This window comes from Meleagris gallopavo, chromosome 8, assembly GCF_905368555.1.
Source record: "Meleagris gallopavo chromosome 8, MGAL_WU_HG_1.1, whole genome shotgun sequence".
NCBI classification, from domain to species: Eukaryota; Metazoa; Chordata; class Aves; order Galliformes; family Phasianidae; genus Meleagris; species Meleagris gallopavo.
Window position 1 is genome coordinate 10,512,451 of NC_139411.1, and position 17,980 is coordinate 10,530,430.

Below are 17,980 nucleotides of genomic sequence, written 5' to 3' on the forward strand. Positions count from 1 at the left end.
GGATGCCACACGCTGAATGAGACATGTTTGTGAAAAACGGAAAGACAGATCGCAAACACATGGTGCAAGCTGAGCTGTAGGGACTTGCTTGCTGCTATCACCCAGGCTTGCTGAACTACTGGGCCTTCAAGTGTAGCTGGGTAACTATCAATTTCAGAGGGAGAAGTGTGTTGACAGCTTCCTTTTCAAATGTTAGCTAATGCAAAACCTCAGTGCAGATGATTTAGGCTGCAGGGAAACAGCTAGGTTATTGCAGAAGTTTTCTTACAGCTATTAAGAGACCCACAGTGAATCAGAAGTAATGCAAGGAATGAGGCCATGTATCGACATCTCACAGGATTATAAAGAAACATTATATTGTCTCTAGCACAGTCCTTCCAGAGGAAATGGCTTATATTCATGTACAATAGAGTAACTATACTTGGTTTGTATGAAGGAATGTGAGAAGTTAAACATACGGTAGTCATCTTTTGTCTGTTCTTGCAAAAATGTCTTAAACAGTTTGCAGATGACGTTCCGAGGAGAAGCAGTTGCTGCACAACCTATTTTCCCCTTTCATCAAGTCAAAAATGCTGTAGTCTGGATTCCCACAGATATATGAGCACAGTCCCTTTTAATGGCAGCAATCTTCCAGAAAGTTGCACCTTCCACGCCAGAAGGTCTGAAAGTATTTTACAGCTGGAAGCCTTGATCCACGCAAACCTTCAGCAGTCATTTATCCCAGGGACTTTCAGAGCTGGCCATTGAAGTGAATGTATTTCAGCATTAGATTTGGGTTACAGGGAAGAGATCACGACTCTGGAAGGAGCTGCCCCAGTTAGTCGCATACTGATGCTAAAAGGATGTGGCACAAAACTAGTAGCGATTTTGGCATTTATATTATTGCCGTTAGAAACAGGAAAGAAAGCAATAGGTCAGTGCAGACATCTCCTGGAGAGCAGTGTGTGCTTTTGCAGGGCGAGGAGGACGCACAGTCCAGGCTTTCTTTGCAACAAAAAGGGCTAGAAATTTAATATCATAATGAAAGATTGAAGTCTGGCAGAAACGCGTGGGACCACCAGAGAAGTGCTGACAATATATGCTACCGTATCCTGGCTTCCTGCGACCCCTGAACCTGTCTCCACATGCAGACTTCTAGGATGGGCCGTGAGGAGTGTGACAGCCAATAGAAATAACAAGAGGAAGTCAGGCAGACTGAGCATCTTTAGCCAAAGTGGAATTTGTCCTGAGCTAACACACCTTTGTCTCACTTAGAAGCTCTGGGTTTCCCAGGGGCTGGCAAGTGAGACTGGTTCAGCTGCTGTGAGCAGAAGCTCATGGCTGAAGAGGCGAGCAGAGTCCTCTGTGTTACGATGGGAAATATTTGTTCCCCACGTATTTCTTATTATTAAAACCGGATGAAAATTCATGCTTATGAGCAACAGACAGGGGCTCCTGCCTGGCTGTCTGCTGTCTGTCAGACATGTATGTCATTCTAGATAGCGACCCCGAAGCACTGATGAGCTCGCACCTCTCTCTCGGATTTCTTTCCGAGCTTACAAAAGACGTGTGGGGTGGTAGGGCTGAGCCCCTGGTGCTGATGTTGGCTGGGGAATGGACAGAAATCCACTTTAGAAATGCACTGAGCCCAGCTTGTAGTCTTGGTCAATTAGGGGAAAAGATGAGGAAAGGATGAACAACAGCCCCAGGAGCAAAAGGAGCCTTTACACTCTCCTCTTGCCCAACAGATGCTCCCGTTGTTGTCCTTGATGTCAGCCAAGGCTTTGGTGAAGGCAAGGGCAACCCGCAGTCATGCAAGAAATTTGGTGAGATTGGGACTGAAATGGGCGAAGAAGGAAGGAAATGATGAAATTGTGCAATAGTACTGAGGTTCCCGGACTCTTTTGCTGTCTGGACCACATCCGAAGGAAAAGATCCTTTCGTGGATGTTTTCCCTCCCATTTCTAAACATGCAACATTTCTGTGGCAACTGCAGCAATTCCATACATGAAAAATTAATATTTAGCAGATGGAAACTAAGGAAGAAAGTCAGAGCCCTGTAATTAGCTTGTTCTCCATGGACTTGCAGATACCTTCAGAGCCTTTGCCGGCAGTGAGCTGTGGGTAGAGCCATGCTGAAAGGAGAGAATATTGTACGAACAGGTGATTAGGAAACCAAAGCAATCAGAGCTTATGGTCAACAAGCAGTGGAGAGATTTTTAACTGTTCTGTTTCCTAAACCCTTACATATGATTTCTTTATATCAAGCTAACTTTGATTTTTTGTGTGTGTGTGTGTGTGTGTGTGTGTGTGTGTATTCTGTTTCAGGGTGCTACAGGAAGACCAGGACTTCCGGTAAATACTTCATTCTTTCTTTTTTTTGTTCTCTCTTTCTGTCTGGCAATACATTCATCAATAGACCTCCAAGGTTTTTTAAGCTGTGAGGAGGTAGCAATCTCACATAAATTACTAATGGGGAAAAATAGCAGATTGCCAACAGGTCATGGCTCCTAACAGCCTAGGAACAAGAAGAACTTTGTGGTATCAAAATGGCAATGTAGTCCTTACGAACCCTCCTACATTGAAGAAGCCTTTTTCACCTTGAAGTGGTGCAGTGTGCTATTTTCTTACTGATGGGGCTTGGTAATTGCAAGAGGATTTACAAGCCCTATGTGAAATTCCAAAAATGTGAAAGTCCATGGTAAACATATCTGCATCTGGGTTGGTTGTGAGTAAGGAAGGAGCACAGATTTTGGGATCAGAGCAGCTTGCTTTTCTGGTAGTGTTTTTTTTATGATGCACAAAGAAACCTCTGCATATACCCAGGAAAAGAGTGAAGTGCATTTCTCTTCTAAAGATTTTAGGCTATGTTCATACACATTGGAAGTGGACAAGGCACAAAGAAGTGACAGCAGTGGGTCCAGTGTCTCCAGCTGCTGAAACTAAAAATCTAGGTTTGAATCTAGGGAAGTAGCCAGGGGAAAGAGAATACAAGAAAATCACAGACATTGCTGGAAATAGAACTGGGAGGTTATCATTGTGTCATTTTTACAAAACAGAGCAAAAATTGCATGCTTATTGAAGCCATAGCAGCTGATTACTGAAATGATCTTTATGACTGTCTTCCAAATCTGCCCAGAGCCAAGTTTTGGCAACCAGGAATGCAGAAAGGGCTGATATTTACTTTTTTATAAATGTATGAGGTAGAAATCTGCCTTAGAGGTAAGTGGCTGAGGAAAATTGCCACTGGTCTTGTGGTATATGTGTTCATATGTTTATAAGACTCTGTTCAGTGTCACCTGACCCAAAGTTGTTCCCTAAACTGCTGTTAGGATTGTTCACACCCTGACAATTCACTGAGTAGTATCTCAAAGGGGTAGAGGACACTGAACACAGCCACTCATATGACTTCTTCCAGACATACATTTTCCTGTGTCAGCTTGTTTTCCCACATTTTTTTTTTCTTGCTTCTGGACAGGAGCATACTTTCAAGTCCAAGAGTGATAAATTCATAAATAAATAGCTTACGCTAGAGATGACTTGAGTGAAGAAAGAGGAAAAAATGTGACACTTTACTACTGCATGAAGCTGGTTTCTAGGACCTGGATTTTATGAAGTGGAGGAAATTGGAATTAGACTTGGTTAGGTTGAAAAAATCTCTTGCCTTCCTTTTCCTGCCTAAATCATTATATGTTATTTCTGTCGTGAGATGTTCTGGCTTGCCTTACACTCAGGCACACTGGTGACTTACACAGATTCTTAAAGATAGGTTGGGGTCCCCACAGACATACTTTTTCTATAACTTGCTCTCTTCCTCTCTCAAAATCCCTGGATGCTTGCACTGCAGCCCTCAACTGCATCCGTGGCACAGTTCATTTGTGCAGCTTTATGACTTTGCTTTTGGCCAGTTTCCAATTGCCTCTGGTTTTGTCTTCATTGCCAGGGAGACAAAGGCGCAATGGGGATTCCTGGGCGGCCGGTAAGTTGAGACCTCTAGCATATTCCTTGCCCTCCCTCTCCTCTTCAAACCCTGAGATGTCAAAATACTTCCAGGCTGAATCTGGGATGGTGTCAGCGTGAGGAGAGCCACCCTCTCCAAGACCCACACCTGAGGAGGCTCTCCCAGTTGCAATGGGGTAGTCAGCCCTGTAAACCGTGTACATGTGAAGGATGTTTCCTTCCTTTCTGCTAACCATGGGCTTGCTAACGTGCACCCCTGCCCACTGCCTACTGCTGCCCTTTCCAAATAACCCTGCCCCAAGCAAGGGGGCCATGCCCTGCCTGGCTGAGCACTGCATTCTAGGGCTGCTCTCCACTCAGGCAACCTGGGGTAAGGATGGGAACGAGGGCTGGGGTGGGAACTGTGGCTGCCCCTCTCATTCCAACCCTGCAGCCTGGGTTTTGGGGCAGGGGAGTGTGCCCTTGCCGCTGACGCTTGTGTTTGTGTCTCTTTCTCTTTCTCTCTCCCCTGCACCCTATTGCATGTGGCTGCGATGGGTGCCAATGACCCAGGGACTAAAAGGGCAACCCGGAGAGAAGGTGAGTTGGCTCCTTGCAGCCCTTAGTATCTCTGGCTGCCCTCCTAGAGGGCCAGCCCAAACACCTTAGCTGCAGCGCCGGCCCTGCAGCCAACTTTGGGTTTCCACACCCTGGGGTGCCTGCTCTCTGCCAGCAGGGTAAGTTTATCTCCCAGACTCCTCCCAGGCCACTCAGCCTCCAAAAAAGCTGTGTTTCTTGTTTATGACAATTTACTAACAGTGTATGAGTTGGCAGGCTCATGCAAGGCTCCCCTCAAGGCTTCCTGGGTGTTAACCACTGAGTTTCTTCTACGCTGGCAGCACTGCTTGCCCTAATTACCCTTGCAGTTCCACTCTGCCTCTTGGGTCAGCACAATCTCTGCTGTGAGCCACAACAAGGAAAATGGGATGGCATGCTCCTGTTTCTGACATGGTGGGACTTGGCATCCACAAGAGTAGTGAAGATGTGCATTTGAGGTGTATGAATAACTGGGAATCTGCAGCCAGAAGCAGCGAGTTATAGAAACTAGGAAAGAGATGAATATTCACCTAGTAAGGGAATCATGTGTGCGGGGCACCACCATACCAGCGCCATTTGCTCCTTTCCATGGAAGATAGAAAAATACAGCAAGGAAGAGTGAGTTAGGATGCAGAGTCTCTCTCCTTGCTTTCAGGCTTCTGCTTGTTCTTTGGAGCCTATAAATGTTATCTAACAGACCAAGATTTCACTCTTAATTGCCTGTACTTCCCTAAAGCCCTCTGTGAGGTCCTTGGCTGTCCCAGCTTGGTTTTGCAGAGAGTTCTGTTGCTTGCAGGCTTCATGGGTTTATGGGATGCTCCATCCAACAGCTGCCCTGCCCTGGGTGCTTCTGGAGCCGCCTCTCAGGGATACACAGTGCTTTCTAAAGACACAATGTTTCCTGCCCATTGCACATCGTGGGTGGCTAGGAGCTGGAGAGGGGCTGTTTGCTTTTCCAGCAAGGGATTTGCTGTTTCCATCCTCATCCCATCTGAGCTGATATGCACACAAATGAGGCTCTTCCCCAGTGCTGTCAGGAAGCAGCTGACCAGCTGCCCCTGGCTCCCATTTCCCTGGAGCTCACCATATCCCTTCTTCTTTTGTCTGTGGTGCAGAATGTGTGAGAGGCTTCCCGGGTATGCAGGTTATCTTGAACTGTGGGAAGGAGAGAGCTCAGCTGCTGTTCTGGCAACTGTTAATTGTGTGTCTCTTATCAGCTGCCTGTTACTGACTTAAGGACTTGTTTCCATGTCCACTTAGTGCAGTTCACGCTTTAAAAGAGAAAAAGCCTTGGGCAAATTGTACTGCACTTTCACCAGCAGCTTTGAGATTGTCAGTCAAGCACATAGAGCCCACAGACCTGGCTGGTCCAGGCTCTGGGTGGGCTGTCAGCGCCTGCTGCAAGAATGAAGGCAGCCTGTGCCGCTACTGACCCAGCCCTTGCATTGGGATCTATGGGGCATGTGTGGTATGGCAGATTATTGCTGCTGGGACCTCTGCACTGGGCCCTAACTGGGCTGGAAATCAGCCACAAAGTCGTCTTGTTTTGCAGCTTGGTGTAGGAGAGGCAAGATCTCAAGTATTGGTTTTCAGGTACTAGAATGGTCTCAGAATTGATGTTTGTCTTAGGATCTAGCCCAAACTGAATCAGTGTGATATATCATTAATTATACTGCTTGTCTCCATGGCAGACCCAGTTTCTTCCAGAAACCAAAGTTGAGCAAGCCCTTTATTTTCTAGATTCCCCCTTCTCCACTCTGAACACACACTTTATACAGTGCAGCATGTGAAGCTGCTTCAACCTCGAGTTATTTAATTTAGACCTAAACTTTTGCATTCCTGCCCGGTCATTAAGTCTCAATTGACCTATTCATAGAATAGCTAGCTTTGCAGTCAGAAAACATGGCCAGTTCATGTAATCTTAGTCTGTAAGAGAGAACATGGTCTTTGGTATGGAGCTCTCCAGCCAGTGTTTCCATACTGCCTACAAAGGATGTTCTTAGAAACGATCACCGGAGAATATTCAGAATCTGTGGGGTTTTCTTAGGTTATTTTTCCCCACGTTTTGCCTGTTTGCAGAAGACAGGTTGCTTTACAAAGAATGTACAGGATGGGCAAAAAGCAGTCACTAAAATGTAGCTGTATCTGGGGAGGAATGTGGAAAGTGCTTACAAAGTTCCAAACTGTGGGTGGAGCGGGACCAGGGACCGAGGGTGAGCATTAGCAATGGAAACTATGGAAAAACATTACTATTCTCTCAAGCTGAAGTTTGACCAGACGTATTCTGGCGGCAACAGGGATTTCAGGCAGTCTTTCACATTTGCAAGGGGGCAGAGCCTGTGTTTTGCCAACAAGTGTTTTACGCATTTATAATTTTACTTGCTGCACAACTTTATTTTTTTGTTGTGTACAGATAGTCCCAAATTACATCTCTCCTCCCAGAGTGAGATGGGGGAGGCCAGAATGGCAACTGCCGCATGAGCCCTGACATTCTTATACCTTGAGCAACCTCATTAAATCTCAGTCTTGATGGAAATGTCATTTTCATTGTATTTTCACCTTTACTCACCGTTTTCCTTTCTCTGTCTCTCTGCAGGGTGCTCCAGGAGAAGCAGGCATGTCTATCATTGGACCCCGTGGTCCACCCGTGAGTGACTTTCCTCTCTATTTTTGACTGATTCAGGATGTGGGCAAGTTACAGGGAAACAAACATTTAGGAGGGGCAGCAAGACAGCATCAGCTGGAGAGAGCAAAACCCCTGTATAATGTGGTTCCCATGCTGAGCCAGGCTTGGTTTTATACCGCTATTATATACTATATATAATGAAATTACAGCTCATACTTCAGAATAGACGAAGAAGCCTCGCCTTGCAAGGAAACTATAGTCCTGTATTTGAAAGGAAAAATACATATTTCTTGCAACAGGACCACTCCTGTTTTTGAGGAGAATGTGCTATTTGCCTGGCTGATCTCAGCCTTTGGTTTCATTAGTGAAGGACAGACTCCCCTGATTTTGCAGAAGAGCAGGATCAGAGCTAAGCTGGCGGCTAGAGAACTCACAAAAATGGATAGATCAGAGTCCAGAGGTCCTTGTCAGTACCCAAAGCCTTGGAAACTCTTTACAGTGTAGTTACCTTGCCACTGTAGTCCTCTTTGCTGACTGGGGAGCAGAGGAAAGGCAAGGGAGGATTTTGCACCCCACTCCAGCAAAAGCAAGAAGTCAGCCAGACAAAACTTTTTGTAAGTGTAGGGTCAGTAAAAACAGGCCAGCACAGTATTAAGGGCTGGAGCACTTATGTGCCCTAAGCACTGGATGTTTCTTGCTCTGCAGTTCAGCCATCAAGCCTCTGCTTTTGTGCAGATGCAGCCAGTCCTCCTCACTCCATCCCTATGCAGCCTTCTCTGGGGATTTCCATGAGAAAAGACCCAGGGACTTCATTCTCTCCCTCCCTCTGGGCACTTCCGATTTTGATTAACCTGTGAAGAGCACTGTCCTTGACCTGCCAAGAGGATGGGCTGCTGGCGACTTTTGTTTCACAGCAGAGGTCAAGTGAGAGAGACCTAGGCAGCACGAATGCTTGGCTACATCTGGCTTTCCAATTAGATTTCCAAAAGAAGAGTTTCTAATAAGTAACAGCTTTGTGGGCTCCCAGGCCCACCTGCGCGGCACACTGGAGTTTGAGAAGCGACAGAACTGAAGCAAAAGAATTTCCTTAAGCATTTGTTACACAACAGATCAGCCCTGGTCACTTGGCCAGGTGAGGAGGGTGGGCTGATGGTTTCCTCCATGCTAATCTCTGAGAAAAGCCATCCAGTGCCCCAAGCAGTTTTCGGAAGGTAAGGGCTGCACGTTTCTTCTGTTTCCCTCAAGCTGTAGCTCTCAGCCTAGTATGAAATAGTAACAGAAGAGAAAACCTGGTGGTCCCCATCGATGTAGGACCTGCAAACGTAGCTGGGCACTGCTCTTTCCCTGAGGACATGTCTGCAAGACAGACTTTATGTCTCTTTCAGTGCAGCCTCATTGCCTTTGCTGCCATTTGAGAAAGCACAGAACATGTTGCACCTCAAAAAAACAAAACAAAACAAAACAGAAAACTTAGATGGCAAGTGATTTTTAAGAGGAGTTTTTACCTAATTTGGTCAGAGCCCCGAGGTGTGAAGAGTGGGGCAGCTCCCCGCTTCTCCCCCATAGCCCTTGTGAAGATGATCCCATTTCCAGGGAAGCTGGTGGTAGGTCAGAAGGATGGCTGAGCACCGAATACAAACACAGGAACCCCAGCCAAGGGGCCACTTGGAAGATGTGGGATGAGAAATAGTTTCCAGATTTTCATTTGAAGGTTAAAGTTTTTGCTCAGAGCTGCTTAACTCCTGGCCAGAGAGGGACAGTGTGCCGATAGTGGTAGAAACAGATGATCTTCATGATTTGGCAGCTCCCGGGATTACATACTTCATAGGATCAACATCTTAAAAAGAAGACAAGGAAAAACAGCTACCCAACAAAAACAGACTCTTGGAATCACTCACTGTGAACTGTTGTTTTGGCCTGATACCGTGCAAATCACTCTGCCGTCCTCCAAGGAGAAAGAGGCAACAGTCTGCAGTCTAGAGAGGAAGCCAAATTGCACCATTTCCAGATTTTCTCCTTAATTCTTTTTTTAGCACTTCTTGTCTGGGGAGACTTCCAGCAGGGAGCCAGAATTAATGAATTGTGGCTAGGCTCTACTTGATTTTCGCCTTTTCAGAAAGCAGTGGTGGTCAAATTCTTTAATTTATAGCCTATCTTCCCTCCTGGTCACTGGCCAATGGGACCAGGTGGTTTTATATGTATCTTGCAATGCAAAGCAAAGTTGACCAAGTTCAACTTAGTGAAACTAAGAAAACAATGCAAAATGTAATCAGGTCCTGCTAGCACTGTGTATAAAAACAACTGTTTGGTGCAAATCCAGGCACTCTGTGGTAGGGGCAGCCCTCAAGTTGTGCGAAGAGGTTATTTATCCCCATCCTCAGCAGGATTGAATCCCCACTGAGCCTCTCTGCAGGGGCAGGGAGGCTGAAAGAGATGCAACCTGAAGATCTTACCTCTCCTGGTGATGAGGCTAAGAGCTCTCTCCCAAGAGGACAGCATTGCTTTGCTATGGCAATCCTCATCAGCCCCTTGCAGTCGGGCCAACCTGTACTGTTCTTTCCCTTCCTTTGGATTGCTCTAGTTAAGGCGAAAAAGCAAACTTTTTCTTATACCCAGATCTTTCCTAGGAGACAAAACATACAATAACAATCCTCAAGTAAACTGGTATTTTTACTAGATGCTCAAAGAGCTAGGGTACCTGTGTCTTGGGATGTCACAGAAGAATTATGCGAAGAACTATTTCTTCTTTTTATTTTTTCTTTCTATCCCCACCTCTCACCCACCCCAGTGTGTTTAAGCGAGTAACGAAGAAGCTACTAAATACATTGCAAATCAGAGTGTTTACTGTAACTATTCTCAAATGGTAGCCAGCCCTGGCTAACCAGGAAAAGGCAAGGGTAAAGGGCTTGATGCTCACATTCCTTATAATGCCACTCCTTTTTCTCTTAGCTCTTCGATGAGAAAAAGCAGCCAAAGAGAAAAGTCGTACCTTGGCCAGAATTATTTGTGAGGAAAATGAATACACTGGGACATGACACAGGGGAGGGAGGAGACGAGGAATGGCTGTATTTAGACACCAGTGACCTGCAAGGTTTGTCTTGCACAGAGCAGCATCCTGCATTAAACGCCTCCGGTTTTTTTATGGCAGCAAGAATTGCCATAAAATGAGCTCAGCCTCTGGAACATACTCCAAACGGCTCGTGTATGGGCTAGGGACACCCATTTAATTAATGGAGAAACTTCAAGGAAACTGCTTGCAGTCCAAACTGGACCTGCTCCAGCATTTTCCTGGCCCTGTATAAATTGGAGTGGGAATGTGAGATTTCCCCTTCTTCCCAAGTCACATTCTCCTTGGAGGTCTTGGGTAGCTCCTTGGAGAGCTGTGGGATAAATGGGCAGAGGCTAGAGAAAAGATTTCAAGATTTCATAGACAGAACTCAGGGTCCATAGGAATCCCCTTCAGTTCCTCTAAACTGCTGTCTCTGTTTCATCCTTTCCAGGGACAGCCTGGAACAAGAGGTTTTCCTGGATTCCCGGTAAGTGTAACAGCTAGATTGATGAGGTACGTGTGTGTGGTATTACTAAGAAGTATCATTAGTGCTTGCTGTTCCTTATCATCTGTCTGATGCCAAGGATCTGATCTGATACTCTTGGAAAAAGTAATTTTTTCTTCATTTCCTTCCTTCTTTTGTTTTTCTTTTTTCTTTTTTTCTTTTTTTCTTTTTATTTTAAGTGATGCTTAGGGAAAAAAACCAAAACAAACTAACTATAGTATGCCAAAAGGAAATTAATTTAAAAAAAAACAAAAACATAAGTGTCAAAATAATATAATTGAAGCCCAATCTGTTTAGTAAAAGAGAACCATCCTGAGAAAATACTCCCTAAGCAAAGAACATAACCCAGCTACGTGAAATTCCAACCTTAGTTGAGCTTTTAGATGATTTTGTAGTAGCAATGAGCATCTGTAATCCAAACAGGGCCCTGTGTGATGGAGTTCAGGTGGGAACTTGGTTGAACACCATGGTCATGCCAAAGGGAAAGAGCAAAAAGCACAAGAAGGGGAGGGGGGAGGAGGGGTTCTCCAATGTGAAGTTACAGATGGGTAAGGGAACGAGAAACAGGCCTAAAAGAGGACAAAGCACATTTCATTTCAGCTTTACAGTTGCTGACAACGCTCTGTGGAGCATCAAGGCTGCTGGAAAACTCGTTGCTATTTATTCTTATGTACTTCTTCTGGACAGCTAGGAAGCCTAAGGCAAACACAAACGGCCCTGGCGCCCTGGCTCCCGCCAAGCAGCTCAAGCTGCTGCTCCAGGATACACGATGTGCCAGAGCAGGTCTTCAGAGGAGGCTCTTGCCTGGAAAACAGGAGGAATTGGCCACCTCTGAGCCATCTGACCAGACTCCGCAGCTCTGCCCTTTGTGAGAAGGGGGGCTGTGAGCTGCCCTGAGGCTGAGGAGAAGCAGATCTCTTCTGGCCCTTGTGGTCTTTGGCTTTTGGAGCAGCAGGGAATCAGCCCAGCTCATGAGAAAGTGTCGAGTGGGATGGTGCTCCATGGGGTCTGTTTTTAATCATATCGTACCTCAAAATGCTGCTGAGCTCTATGTCACTTCTTCTCTTGGACACTTCTATTATACTATCATTTGCAAAAATTCCTCTTTTCCCAATGGCCTATTGAAATCCGAATCTCCAGATAACTGTGCTGATTTTCAATTAATTGATGAGATGCTGCAAAATTTGAAATGCTGAGAGTTTTTTCCCTGCAAATTGCCAATGGATAATCTCTCCTGCATCCCCTTCTTGTCCAGCGTTGCTGCTGAAATGGGCTGACTGTGAGAAGGTCCCAGCAAAAGCAATCAGGAAGCTTGGGTGGTACCCATCTCTGCAGTTTTGTGGCACATAGTTTTTGCTGGGGCAGGTGGACAGATGCTCAGGTGAAAGCATTTCTCATTTTTTCTCCCTTTTTTTTTTTTTTTTGTTTGTTTTTGTTTTTGTTTTCTTGCAGGGTCCTATTGGCTTGGATGGCAAACCGGTAAGAAAACAGCCTCTCTGGAGGCTTTGTGCCCTGCCACCTGCCAGGTCCCACTCTCCTACCAGCCTGCATGCTCAGAGTATGTTTTTAGGAGGATTATTTTCAGTGTCATGCACATGCATGGATTAAATGAAAATCAGAAGGTTGGCAGGCAGGTGGATGCCACAAATGCTTTAGGGGAGTTGCAGGTGGCAAGAGATTAGGGAGAGAGAGCATGGCTGCTTCCTTTCTAGGCAAATCTATGAACCAGCACCTCACAAGGGCAGCAGCCAACCTGCTGCAGGGAAAACCTCAGTGTTTTGGGTGTTCGAGAACAATGTAATGTTAGCTGTGTGAGCAGAGCTCCACATGTGTGGCGTTGTATCTCTCTTGAGAAATAATAGTGGCTGTACCTCTCAAGGCAAGGGGTAAGCAGGTAAAGCGAACATCTTTTAGAGGTTGGAGTGGCTGAAGCTGAGGAATGTTTTCTTTCTTTTGCAGGGTTATCCTGGACAGAAGGGGGAGATGGTAATAACAACAAAAATTATATATGCTAGTGGTTGATGGATTGGTTTGAAATGGCATTGCCTGTCAGCTGGAAATAAGCTTGTAGGCAGACTAGTGGTCTTAGCTTTAGCTAATGGTCTAGCTATATACCTAATTCTGTAATTTCATTGCAGTGTGGAGATGTATGCCTGTAATCTTTACATTATGGCTATCAGATTCATCATGTCACAACAGCAACTCTGTAGTTATGCATGGGATATGTTTTCCTCACAGTTAGCAATTACGTTCTTTAAATATACTCCGGGAGCTGACATTTTTCGTGGTTGGCTTCATAGCAGAAGTAAAAGTTGATGGAAAGTTTTTTGAAAATCCATCTGGTGGCTTTCAACATACCTAACAAAAAAATAGTGTATTATTTGTTTTGAATGCTTTTCTTTCCCCTCTTGAAGGTCTGTTTCATTTGTGCATCATACCAAAATGCTTTCATTTGGGAATGATAAACTTGGGTTATTCTTCATGGGAACCCAAGTGTGATCTTGTTTCTCTCAACTTCTTGGATGATGAAATCCCCAAACATGAGCACACCAAGGTAGCAGCTCTGTAGTCAGCTTTGCTCAGTGAAGTGCTGGATTTTTTCTTCTGCAAATTCTGTTTCTGGAGCCCAAGAGTCAGTTTAGCCCTCTGGCAAGCACGTGTCGAAGATCCCCATCCTGCTCCCTGGCAGAGGGTGAGCTGCCATTCCTCAGTTGCACAACCCTAGCTCAGGCTTCAGTCCTGGCTGCTTCTTGTTCGATCCCAGTGCGTCAGCCAAGGAGACGTGCTGTCAGCTGAGGTCCAGGGAACAATGAGGGTGTGTTTTCCTGATGTTTTTTCTCCCCTCCTTTTAATAAATCCCCCCCGTGGTGCAGCCAAAACATGTGTGCATTTTCATTCCTCCCGAGTAACAGCAGAGAACCCAGAGCTCTCTTGGAAACTGTTCTCCACAAAAGTTTGTAAAAACTGAGGTTCCACTTACTCCCTATACTGAAGGCTTTTGTCACCGTAAATCCATCTTGTATTCATGACTATGTGTTTCTTTAAAGGGTGCCACAGGTCCCCGGGGACAGCCCGTAAGTACCCTATATTTTGTGTTTGTACCTCCCCCATCCCTTTCCTCTTGCATGTACAGAACCTCTCCTTCACCGAGAGCCTTTAAAAATCTCATCTCTCTTATAGGGACCCCCAGGACAAAAAGGAGAAAAGGTAATTTTAATGGGCAATAACGCTGAAAATTGCATGTAAAAAAATGAGCAGAGAAGTGGGCTGGGCTGGTGCTGCTCGGTTTGACTTTGAGTGACTGAGAGATACAGGAAAAGCAGAGGGCTGTGGGGTCAGTGGGTGGGAGGTAGGCTGCTTATCGAGTGCAAATTGGCATAGTCTCACTGAGTTCAATAGAGCCACCGTGATTTACACCTTGCGGATCTGCCCTCCAATGTCTATTTTGGTTCTCTCTGTTCGTGGTTTAAACTCTTTTCTTTTAATCCCCTTCTTACACAGGGTCAGTGCGCAGAGTACTCCCACAGGGTAAGTCATTAGCGTTATTATCGTCTGTCCTGTGCCTTCCTGAATGTTAATCCCCCTTTCGTTTGAATGGCTTTTTGTTGGAAATATAGATCGTTTCATGAACGAGATGCGTCACCCAGGCCTGAGAGCAGCGCTCGGCTGATTGATGTGCTTCACAGGAAAGCTGCAGATAAGGACTTCCAGGAGGGATCTTGGCCCTCCACTCTCTTCCTGCCCACTGGGGCTGACCCCAAGCTAAATGCTGTCATTGCTTCTTTCTGGAGAGCCTCTGTGCTGCAGCACGGCGGGGAGAAGGTTGGGGTCTTCACCCCAAAACTCAGTGAAACCTGAAGTTTCTGTAGGAACAGAGAGCACCGGCTCAGTCCCACTTCCACAGTCTGCCATGGGAGGACTGGTGGCAGCAGCCTTTTAACGAAAACCAGGCTGTTGCCCCCTTGCCTCTGTGTCCTGGCGTGGCCAGCATGTACTGCAGCCAAGAGAGGAAAGAGTACATCATGGAGTTTGAGGGGATTACAGAGGCAGAATTTAACCAGCTCTAAAAACAACTGGAGTGCTGAAAATCCACTGGAAATGCATTGGAACAACATCATATGAAGTGGCTGGAATTTGTAATCTGGGTGTACAGGGAGACAGGCTTAAGGGCTTTCTGTTTATTTTTGATGAGCCTCTGGACAATTAGCTGGGCTCTGGTGCCTGTCCCCAGGGGAACAAGGCCCTGGATGCTCTGCGTAGCGGAGGCAGGAGCACGATGTCAGCTGGCAGCAAGAGAGATGGGAGCTGTGGGCAAGTGCCAGCCTGGGTACAATAATAGCAGGTCAGCTGTGTTTATTTAGGTGAGCCTGCTCACTAGATTGTTATGTTAAAAAGAAGCTAACAACAATGTTTGCCCAAGCGGTGTCCTGGATTCTTGTTACGATCTTTGGCTCCTGCCTGTCCTCAGAGCTCAAGGTGAAAAGCAGGCATGGGACCGGCAGCAACACTGCGAATCAAAGGTGCAGATTGTGCATCACTGGGAGCGACCTGGGACGAGGGCACACCGGTGGGCTGGGCTGTAGGCATCCTGGGGTGATGTCACAGGGCTGGGACAGCAGGGAAGAGGTTGCTGCAAAGTCTCACGTCGCAGCAAAGCTTGGTGATGCCTCCTTGGCTCTCCTGGGTAGCGCTGGTCTCACTGAGGCAGCAAGCTCAGCACTTTAAGAAACCCTTGGGTCCTTCCAAGGCAGAGATGTGCTCGTGGGAAGAGTGGTTGCCACTAGATCAGCTCTAAGGTGGGCTGTCTTGGAGTGTCAGGTCATAGGCTGCAAGGCTGGGGCTAGTGGTTCAAGGCAGCCCAAAGAGTTGCAGTTCCTTCTCTTCCTCCCAAAATTAAAGTGGGAACGAGCCTTGCCGTATATGTGCCCACATTTGATTGAATTGCAATTTCTTCTTCTTTTACTAGTTGATGAATACTTTTGTCAGTTGTTTTTGTTTTTTTTTTTTTCGGGCAAGGAGGTGAAAACCAACATCCTGAAAAGCCAGAGATGTTTCAGTTTTGTTAGGTCTTTGTTTTCTTAGGAAGGAAATGTAAGGTTAGGATGTAGGCCTTGGCTCATGTTGTAGTTTCCAATTTTTCCTTCTGTATGGCCTGTGGCTCTGCAAGAGATGATCCCAGGCATGGGGCTGCCTCAGAATGCCACCCGGAGCTTAGCACTGGGAAGAGGGGAGCAGCCACACTCTGTCTGCTCTCAAAAAAAGCATGTGTTTCACTGACCCCTGTTATGTGTCTTCCCTGTCAAATAGGAGTATCTAAGTACCACCCTTGCAGCCCTGCGCTCTAACCAGATCCTTACACTGAAGGTTTGTGCGTAACGATGTGATGGAACAGTTCTGATGCAAAGGCACAAGGCATCCAATATTGCGCACTCCTCTTTACATGGGGTCCAGAGGGACAGGGATAGCTGCAGGAGATGTCAGGCTCCTTCTCTAAATGATCTACTTGCACCTAAGTCCATTGTTAGATCTTGTCTGTTTTTGGAAGGGCTTATACTGCTTCCCTCCATTTTCCCCTTCATCTTTTCCACCATCCTCCCTCTGCTTCCCTGCTTTCAGAATCAGTGTATTTGGATGCGGCCACCTGAGCAGAGGGCTGTGATGCTGCAATATTGGATGGCCGTTTCCCTTTGCAACAAGACTGTGTCCTGGCTTTTGCTGCCAGAGCAAAGAGTGGCATTTAAAGGGACTGAACAACACTGCTGGGGTGCGCGGTCACTGTGGTGGGAGACCTGCAGGCACACCTCTGGGATCCAAGCACAGCTCACGTGGGGAATGGCTGCGCACAGGGGCACAGGCTTTTTTGCTGGAGCACAGAATGCTCCTTTCTCTTCTCCCTGTGTAAATTGAGAACAGCTTCAATGGAAAACTGATAGGAACAGGAAAGCGGATCAGGCCAGAGGAGCATTCCTGGGCCTAGAGCTGCTGTGGTGACTGCCAGGCTGACAACAGCGTGTATGCAAGTGGAAACTGGATACTGCAGGAGGATGAACAAATGCTCCTGAGCTTTACGGCATTTGATTGCTGTGTGTCCGGGTCAGCTTTGTGCACTGGGGCAGCATTCCTGGCTATAAGCAGTTGGAGGCTGCTGTTACTGCTAAGTGAGGAAAATCAAAGTGCATGCTACCAAGGCAGTACCCTGCTCAAGGCTCAGAGACACCGAGTTCTTGTCTTCTCCCTTGGCAGTGTTCATGTTGCCAAATGGACCGTGCTAGCACCCTTGTGTTGGCCCTGAGCCCTTCTGCTGACCCCAGCCAGCCACACTGCCGGCTGCACCCCGGGGAAGGGTGAGGCCCCCGGATACTTTCTTGTAAGGGAAGAGGGAAAACAATGTGAAAGCACACTTGGAAAAAACTTGAGAAGATGAGCTTTTTGATACTGTCTCAGATCTGATGATGAGAACTGAAGAGCAGAGCCAGTGTGGGGGTGTCTTGCAATAAACATCGCCTGGGAGTGGAGCTGAGTCAGAAATCCCCTGGGTGAGCTCTCTCTCTGAGCAGAGGAAGCTGTAGCAGCTCTGTGCTGCAGGTCCTGGTTGGCTGGGGCTGGTGGACAGCACATCCCCAGTGAGCAGTGCATGGTGCATAGGAGCTCGGAGGTCTGCCGGCAGGTACCTGTACCACGTGCAGCTGCACGCAGTCATTGACTTTCATAGCAATCTCTCTGTTCCCCTTTTCTCTGTTCTCTCCCCTGGCTGCTCTCTGACTCTTCATGCCCTAATGGCCTCCTTTGCCCTGTGACCTTCTGGTTTGATCTCCAGCTGTTGCCTCTCCTCAATTCAGTGCGGCTGGCTCCACCTCCGGTCATAAAGAGACGCACTTTCCAGGTAGACCTCTCCTCGTTGCCTGTTTCTAAGCCTATTCTGATGCTTGTGATTAATCAGCTTACTACCTGTCTGTCTTTCCCTACAGAGGGGCTTCCAAGGGGTTTGGGCAGAGCTGAGAGATGTTGTTTGAAGTGGAGGAAATCTTTGATGTGATAATGTGGCTAAAAAGAAACGCAGCAGAGCCAGCTCTTAAATCTAAAAGAAATGGGCCATGAAACTGCAGCCAGGACTGTTGACAAAAAGTCTCCCACTTTACAGAGTCTGGTCCTGCATATTCAATCTCCAGAAGAGGTTGGAAACCTCTTGCTGAAATGTAGCTAATGTTTGTGAAGTTTAACCAAGAAGAATGAATAGCAAACACTTCTGAGGGCTAGTCTGGTCTGAGACGCTGGGGAAAGCGTG

The 17,980-nt window shown here is 46.7% G+C and overlaps 1 protein-coding gene across 1 annotated transcript in view; it reads left to right on the forward strand.

The window, feature by feature from the left end:
* Positions 1-1,741: 1,741 nt before the first annotated feature.
* The window catches only part of COL13A1 (collagen type XIII alpha 1 chain), a 56,845-nt gene continuing 40,606 nt past the window's right edge, over positions 1,742-17,980 (forward strand). The window contains 12 exon segments of the mRNA XM_085229247.1: positions 1,742-1,805; positions 2,308-2,334; positions 3,923-3,958; positions 4,492-4,518; positions 7,112-7,162; positions 10,642-10,677; positions 12,148-12,174; positions 12,655-12,681; positions 13,743-13,769; positions 13,876-13,902; positions 14,197-14,223; positions 17,513-17,578. Coding sequence (XP_085085373.1) covers positions 1,749-1,805; positions 2,308-2,334; positions 3,923-3,958; positions 4,492-4,518; positions 7,112-7,162; positions 10,642-10,677; positions 12,148-12,174; positions 12,655-12,681; positions 13,743-13,769; positions 13,876-13,902; positions 14,197-14,223; positions 17,513-17,578 — 435 coding nt within the window. The 5' untranslated portion in view covers positions 1,742-1,748.